Source organism: Palaemon carinicauda, chromosome 37 (assembly GCF_036898095.1).
Source record: "Palaemon carinicauda isolate YSFRI2023 chromosome 37, ASM3689809v2, whole genome shotgun sequence".
In the NCBI taxonomy this organism is placed as follows: Eukaryota; Metazoa; Arthropoda; class Malacostraca; order Decapoda; family Palaemonidae; genus Palaemon; species Palaemon carinicauda.
Genome location: NC_090761.1, coordinates 75322359 through 75331166, shown reverse-complemented (window position 1 = coordinate 75331166; position 8808 = coordinate 75322359). Strand labels below are relative to the sequence as shown.

Here is an 8808-nt window from a genome sequence, read left to right as displayed (position 1 = left end):
ATGGTCAGAGGCATTGCCAAATGTATGACCACTCGACCCTCCCTGTCCATCGAGTTGGGGGGAGAGAGAGTAGTCATACCATGGTGAGAGGGGATACCCTAAGAGTCACATTTTGAAACCACAATATCCCACAAATGCCAAAACTGCCGTGTTCTAATTAGGAAAGGGAGAGGGGTTGGGGAAGGTTAAATCTAAGTATTCATGGCGAGCAAAACGATAAATCTTTTAAATTCAAATTGAATATATCAACACTGATGGGAAGGGGATGTGATAAAGTAATTAGGGAAAGGAAGTGAAGGAGAAACTGTCCTGTAATCTTAAAGATCTGCACTGATTGATTGATGATTCGTGTCATTACTCCATAATCGCTGATCTGATTTATTCAAGATGAAGATGTTTGGGCAAAAATGGATTGGAAACTCGCGTAGCGAGAAGGAAACTCAAGTACGAAGAAGGAAACTCGATTACGAAGAAGGAAACTCAAGTACGAAGAAGGAAACTCGATTACGAAGAAGGAAACTCAAGTACGAAGAAGGAAACTCGAGTACAAATAAGAAAACCCGAGTACGAAGAAAAAAACTCGAGTACGAAAAAGGAAACTCGAGTACGAAGGACACCCGAGTACAAAGAAGGAAACTAAAGTACGAAGAAGGAAACTAGAGCACGAAGAAGAAAACTCAAGTATGAAGAAGGAAACCCGAGTACGAAGAAGGAAACTTGAGTACGAAGAAGGAAACTAAGAAGGAAACCCGAGTACGAAGAAGGAAACCCGAACACAAGGAAGAAAACTCAAGTACGAAGAAGAAAACTCGAGTAGGAAGAAGGAAACCCGAGTACGAAGAAGGAAACTCGAGTACGAAGAAGAAAACTCAAATAGGAAGAAGGAAACTCGAGTACAAAGAAGGAAACTCGAGTACGAAGAAGGAAACCCGAGTACGAAGAAGGAAACTCGAGTACAAAGAAGGAAACCCAAACACAAAGTGAAACTCGAGTACGAAGAAGAAAACTCGAGTAGGAAGAAGGAAACTCAAGTACGAAGAAGGAAACCCGAGTACGAAGAAGGAAACACGAGTACGAAGAAGGAAAATCGAGCACGAAGAAGGAAATTCAAGTAAGAAGAAGAAACCTAGTATGAGTGTGTGTGTATACCTTAACCTAATGAAAGGGTTTGCGTATCGCCATGATCAGCAAAGCTGTGCTAGACCAAAATCTCTCACCATAACCAATCTGCAGTGGCCAGGGTGGTGATGAAAACTGGCCAAACCCCACACATGAATTGAGATGTCTCAGGCCTTTGTCCTGCAGTGAACAAGAAACATCTGCATTTGTTGTTGTAAATAAATAAATAAATAAATAAATATATATATATATATATATATACGTGTATATATATATATATATATATATATATTTTCCAGTCACGATGAGCTCTTCCCATCCCTCTGGTAGGGGGAGATGGAGTAGCCATACCCTGGTGAGAGGGGGTGCATGTGCATACATATCCATCTAAATATTAGACCATCATTTTTTATGGGTTGCATACACTAGCGTGTGAGTGTGTGTGTGGTTGTATGTGTGTGTGTGTATCAATCTGAGTTTGTAATAGGATTTTGTTTATATTTGCGTATCACTGATTCATTTGAAAAACGTTATTTTATTACAGTCTTTGTATTGATTGATTGATTGATTGGTTTAAAATTTTCTGGCATCTTGACATCTGAGGTCATTGACGCCGAGTACAATCTTTGTATGTAAGTGTCTGTCTGTGGAATAAAAATCTATAAAATGATGTCATTTTGATACCACTTGAGAGAGAGAGAGAGAGAGAGAGAGAGAGAGAGAGAGAGAGAGAGAGAGAGAGAGTTTTCATTTATATGTATGTTATTTCATAAAATGATTAGTTCTATAAACAACTTTCTATCAAAAGAATAAGTATCAGTGCCATTAACAGCCTCAATACACCACCAAGACCAAGAAAGCTTTTGAGAGGAGCACTGGAAAAATACTTAATTGATGATAAGATGAAGAGAGATCCTTCGATCTAACACAAGGCAGACATCTTAAGAACCAAAAAGGATTCTACTGTATTATTATTATTATTATTATTATTATTATTATTATTATTATTATATTATTATTATTATTATTATTATTATTACTAGCTAAGCTACAACACTAGTTGGAAAAGCAAGATGCAGAGAAAAATAGCCCAGTGAGGAAAGGAATTAAGGAAATAAATAAACTATATGAGAAGTAATGAACAATTGACATAAAATAATTTAAGAACAGTATCAACATTAAAATAGATCTTTATATCTCATATACAAACTTTAAAAACACTTATGTAAGACTGTTCAACGTAAAAACATATGCTGCAAGTCTGAACTTTTCAAGTTCTACCAATTAAACTACCCGATAAGGAAGATCATTCCATAACTTGGTCACGGTTAGAATAAAACTTCTAGAATACTTTGTAGTATTGAGCCTCAAGATGGAGAAGGCCTAACTATTAGAATTAACGGCATACCTAGTAATATGAACAGGAATGTATACTGTCCAGGGAGATCTGAATGTAAAGGATGGTCAGAGTTATGAAAAATTTTATGCAAAATGCATGATGAACTAATTGAACGACGGTGCCAGAGATTAATATCTAGATCAGGAATAAGAAATTTAAAAGACCGTAAGTTTCTGTCCAACAAATTAAGATGAGAATCAGCAGCTGAAGACCAGATGGGAGAACAATACTCGAAACAAAGTAGAATGAGAGAATTAAATCACTTCTTCAGTATAGATTGATCACCAAAGACTTACAAGACTTTGTGCAATTTTTTTGTGCAATTAAAGAAGGTACAGACTTAATGCATTACTCTAAAATAAACTTGCTGTCGAGTATCACATCTTACATTTTAAGTCACAGAATCAAAGAAACATTATCAATGACTAAAGGGGCACTCGGCATCAATTCCACCAAAACCAAGAAAGTTCTTGAGAGAAGAACAGCAAAAATACTCAATTGATGATGAGATGAAGAGAGAGCCTTTCATATAACACAAGGCAGAAATCGTATGAACCCAAAACCATTCTACTGCATTTCAATGTTGTTACTATTCTTACTTTTCATGTTTCCTTTCCTCACTGGGCTATTTTCCCTGTTGGGGCCCCTGGGCTTATAGCATCCTGCTTTTCCAACTAGGGTTGTAGCTTAGCAAGTAATAATAATAATAATAATTACTGACTAGAGAGGCACTCAGTAGAGAGCATGCCTTTGACACACCAAGCAGTCATATTTTGCTCTTAACTCCACTGTGTAATTGTACTGCAATGTATTTTCTTCAAAATCTGAAGGATTTTTCCTTGGGCCATGCTCCACACGTCCACCAGGTTTCGTTGAAATAGGTTCTTTAATTTTTGCTTAATGTTGGTCACAAACAAAAAATTAACTAACAAAATATTTGCCATTTAGTTAGCATTGTGATTATATTCAAAGTACTACTCCGTACTTGTACTTGGATGTAATTTATCCAAATTGTTACAGACTCCTCCTTGAGTCATACCCAACATGACTACAAAGTTTGCTTAAAATCAGTACAGTAGATAAAGTGTAAAGTTGCTCACAAACAAATGAATAAATAAATGATGAAAGTGGTGGAAACACCCTTTGTAAAACCTTTGATTTTGGCAAAGACAACTAAGGAATAAAAAGAGCACATTTAAATTATAATAAAAAGACTCAGAACCAAGTTTGTCTAAAGTTAACAGATGAAAATAAAGAAATGACATTTTCTGTAGATGAATAAACTAATACACAAATGGTAAGAATCTGAAAAATTTATTCATTGCAAGAGAGAGAGAGAGAGAGAGAGAGAGAGAGAGAGAGAGAGAGAGAGAGATAAATAATTTTACTCATCATCAAAATCGATTAGGGAAATAAAGAAAAATGCATTTTCAGAATAACTACAAACGCAGGTGTATTTTGAAAAATGGCTCGATTGTTAAGCAAGAGAAACTAGTATTTTGTGAAATAACACCATCAGCAAAATTAATTAAAATGTTTCCAATATTAAACTACAAACCTTTTCCCATTATTATACTTGCCCAGGAAAAATAACATGGCCCATCGATATAGAGGATGTGATAATACTCAATTTGCATGTACCGTAATTGTTAGAGAGCCAATTAAATGAAATGCTACAATATAAAAGGAAACTGTGTAATTATAAACAATCTATAGTTTTAAAATCAACAACAATAAATGCAGCCATTTCTAGTCCACTGCAGGACAAAGGCCTCAGACATGTTAATTCTTGCCTGCGGTTTGGTCAATTTCCTTCACCAAGATGACTTTAGTCCATTTCTTTTATCGAGGCAGATTTGCACCGACTGGCAGCGGTGCCCTTCTAGCTCAGAAAAATTTTCCTGATAGCTGATTGGTTAGAATTATCTCATCCAACCAATCAGCGATCAGGAAACTTTTCCGAGCTAAAAGGGCACCGCTGCGAGTCGGTGCAAATCTGCATCGCTAAAAGAAATTGACTATAGTGTAGATTGGTGATTGTGGGAGATTTTTACCTGATTGCTCACAGCAAACCAACCTAGTATGGTTGCCCTTGACTAGTACAGCTTTCCTGATTATGGCAATTATCAAACCCTTTCACTGCTAAGATATCCCCACACAGAAAGACTTTTTTTTCTTTTTAATCAGTCATATAAAATGAATGTGTCCAATGGTACTCACCTTAATTAGCTTCTGGACATCGCCCATTTCAAGGTACAATCGGAAAAGGAAAATAAAGAATAAAAAATAAAGCAAATGGGTACTGAATTATGACTTGAAATAAACACACTAAATAAATCAACATCTACAGTGCACAATATCCATAACATCCGAAATATAAAACAAGAATGAAACATATTCCAAAGCTATTTACTGTATATGAAGACTAGTGTAGGCGACCCGTCAAAATTGACGGCTAAATATTAAGATAGATATGTGCACTCCCACACATTCCTAACTACAATATGACTGTTTCAGTAGTGGGAGATTGCGGTTTCCAGTCGTACCTCTCGGGGTACCTCCCTCTCACCAGGGAATGACTACTCCCTCTCCCCTAGGAATGGGGAGAGACCAGGTAGTCATACGCCTGGTAATGCTGCCGAGCGTAACTGAAGAAATATATATATATATATATATATATATATCTTGCCATCTAATTCCCTGCTTCTCTCTTGCTATTCTCCCTCTTAAATATATATGTATATATACATTACATATGTATGTATGTATGTATGTATGTATGTATATATACATTGCATATGTATGTATGTATGTATGTATGTATGTATGTATGTATGTATGTATGTATGTATGTATGTATATATATATATATGTATGTATAAATATATACATATATATATATATATATATATATATATTTATGTATGTATATATATGCACAGTATATATATATATATATATATATGTATATATATATACTTATATATATATATATATATATATAAATATATATATATATATATATATATAGCCAGACACTTGCTCTTTATCATATAGGGGAGATCTTATCAAAATAATTAATTGCCTTAGCAATTCTGAGCTCAAAGCTTCCACCACCCACCACCATCATTATCCTCATCCTCCTCGAAGCCAATTAAGCAAAAGCAATCTAAAGGAATCAAATGACTGAAAAATCCAGAATGAGTTTTCTATACCACAACATTAAGAGAATTATTATTATTATTATTATTATTATTATTATTATTATTATTATTACTATCCAAGCTACAACCCTAGTTGGAAAAGCAAGATGCTATAAGCCCAGGGGCTCCAACAGGGAAAAATAGCCCAGTGAGGAAAGGAAATAAGGAAATAAATAAATGAAGAGAATAAATTAACAATAAACCACTGTAAAAGTAACAACGTCAAAACAGACATGTCATATATAAACTATTAACAACATCAAAAACAAATGTCATAAATAAACTATAAAAAGACTCATGTCCGCCTGGTCAACAAAATAGCATTTGCTCCAACTTTGAACTTTTGAAGTTCTACTGATTCAACCACCCGATTAGGAAGATCATTCCACAACTTGGTAACAGCTGGAATAAAACTTTGAGAATACCAAGAATACTTTATCATAAACAAGGATGATGAAAACTTTTCTTATTTCCTTCATCAAATAAAAAAAGGGGAACTAATGGATCTCAAAAGATGACTTTGAATAAACATATCTAATTAAGTCTCTTGTGAATATCAATAGTTCATTTGAATGGTTTGGCTAATTGGATTAAAATGAAAAATTGGGGAAAAATTATAAACCCTTGATCCTCAAAGCTGAATGGAAATAAAACGAATTTAAACGTGCAATGATTTTCAAGATATTTAATTTTTATATGGAATGGGATTTCTTCTGAGAGAGAGAGAGAGAGAGAGAGAGAGAGAGAGAGAGAGAGAGGACAATTATTGATAAAAATAATACGAGAAAAAGTAATAAGAGAAAATAAACTGAAAAACATAATATATATATATATATATATATACACACACATATATATATATATATATGCACAAAAAATATGTATATACATATATATAATATACATATACATACATACATATATATACATACACATATATATATATATATATATACACGTACATAAGGTTTTGAAAAAAGCGATGCGAACTGAAAGTCATTAACAACACGTCAAGGAGAAAGCCAGGAACTTCGAGTCAAGAGTTAAAATTCTTTCAAGCTCTTCCAGTGATTCTAAAAAGATAAAACATTGTACCAATAAAAACATCATGACAAGAGGAGAGAAGAGTTTATAGATTGGGTCAGAGATAGAGTAAATAGATAGTCAATCTTTTGTTCTTTTTCCATCTATGATCTTTATCTTATTTTATATATATCGAAATCTGAGTTGTTAATAATTTTATCCAAGATATTATTACATAATTGACCATTGTAGGTAACCAGTCAAAAACGACGGATAAATATTTAAATAGATATTTACACACGCAGATTAAACCCTTCGTACGCCCTCCCCCTTTTCCTAATTAAAACACGGAAGTTTGGCCAATTTGTGGAAGATTGTGGTTTCCGAGTGTACCTCTTAGGGTTCCCCTTTTACCAGGGTATGACTAATCCCTCTCACCCTACATATGGGGCAGGGAAAGACCAAGTAGTCGTAAGTTTGGCAATGGTCCTCAGCATGACAGTTAAGATATATACAGTATATATATATATATATATATATATATGGAAGAGGCAAGGGCCAGTGAGATTGCTCTATAAGTAGGACAATGCCCGAGAGAATGACCATACATACATATGATCAGCGCCAATGCCCCCTCTCCACACAAGCTATGACCAAGGAGGACCAGGCAATGGCTGCTGATGATTCAGCAGATAGGCCTATAGGATCCTCCAAACACCCCCTCCTTAGCTAACAACGATGGTGAGGTTGCAGCAACCAAAGGAGCTAACGAGTTTGAGTGGGACTCGAACCCCAGTATTGGCAATCACCAGTCAGGGACATTACCACATCGGCCACCATAACTTGTCCTTTATTATATAAGGGAGATAATATAATACACAAAACACGGACTCTTGAACTTAAAAAGGTGTTTCCATTACAGCATATGATCATTTATAAGATTTTCATCTTAATATTAAACTTTAGAAGAAATTAATCTGAAATTGAAACATTGAAAGCTAACATATCTTTAAATTCAAAATAATCATTTAATAAGGATTTACCATTACATTCCAGTAAGGTGAAGGATGATATAGAGAGAAGAGGTTTGATGGTAGAGGATGCCTTTGATCGAAGGCATTGGAGAGAGCGCATCAGGCAATCGACCCCTTATTGTAAGAAGAAGAAGAAGAAGAAGGAGGAGGAGGAGGAGGAGGAGGAGGAGGTATTGGGAAGGTAGGGTGGGGATTAGAACTGGGACGAGTGATACGAGAGAGGAGTAAGTGAAAAGCTGTGTGGGTAGACCGTAGATTTATGTATGGATGACAGAGGGGAAGAAGATTACATTCCAGTTGATCTAAGTATAAATAGATACCTGTGTTTAGTTGGGAGTTAAAACTCAGAGAAAGGGCTCATGACCCTACTTTAAAATCCTGAAGCTTAATAATCATACCTCTTTACAATCTCTTCTCTTTAGCTTGTTCAGATAATGTCCCCAACACCATCATGTGGTGAAGGACTGACATTAACTTGGATTGTCGACACAAGGTCATTCCTTGATACATTATTATTATTACTAGCTAAGCTGTAGCCCTAATTGGAAAAGCAGAATGCTATAAGCTCAATGGGTCTAACATGGAAAATAGCCCAGTGAGGAAATGAAATAAGGAAACACAGAATAGTGTGTCCAAGTGTACACTCAAGCAAAAAAAAAACTCGAACCCAAGACAGTGGAGGACTATGGTACAATGGTACAGAGGCTATAGCATTACCCAAAACTAGAGAATAATAGTTTAAATTTGGAGTGTCCTACTGTAAGAGCTACTTACCATAGCTAAAGTCTCTCTTGTACCCTGGCCAAGTGGAAACTAGCCACTGAATAATTACAGTGCAGAAGTTAACCCCTTGAGTAAAGAAATTTTTTTTTTAGTTATCTTAACGTTGTCAGGTGTCTGAGGAAAGAGAAGAAAGTATAAAGAATAGGCCAGATTTTTCAGTGTATGTGTAGGCAAAGGAAAAATGAGATGATACTACAGAAGGATGCAATGTAATACTGTACTATCATGCTTCCCTCTTGACCTTCAA

The 8808-nt window shown here is 35.1% G+C and overlaps 1 protein-coding gene across 1 annotated transcript; it reads left to right on the top strand.

The window, feature by feature from the left end:
• The first annotated feature begins 387 nt into the window (after positions 1–387).
• LOC137629384 (uncharacterized) lies at positions 388–5170 on the top strand. The gene is made up of 3 exons (XM_068360635.1): positions 388–604; positions 745–1111; positions 5059–5170. Exons 1-3 carry the CDS (start codon positions 388–390, stop codon positions 5168–5170), a joined length of 696 nt encoding a protein of 231 aa, XP_068216736.1.
• Positions 5171–8808: the final 3638 nt, after the last annotated feature.

What these genes read in the sequence shown, in the direction of transcription:
- LOC137629384 (XM_068360635.1), top strand. Translation starts at nt 388, where the DNA reads ATGAAGATGTTTGGGCAAAAATGGATTGGAAACTCGCGTAGCGAGAAG. An exon ending in GTACGAAAAAGGAAACTCGA is followed by an intron (nt 605 to 744) that starts GTACGAAGGACA and finishes GAAACTAAGAAG; the next exon opens with GAAACCCGAGTACGAAGAAG. An exon ending in GCACGAAGAAGGAAATTCAA is followed by an intron (nt 1,112 to 5,058) that starts GTAAGAAGAAGA and finishes TGCGGTTTCCAG; the next exon opens with TCGTACCTCTCGGGGTACCT.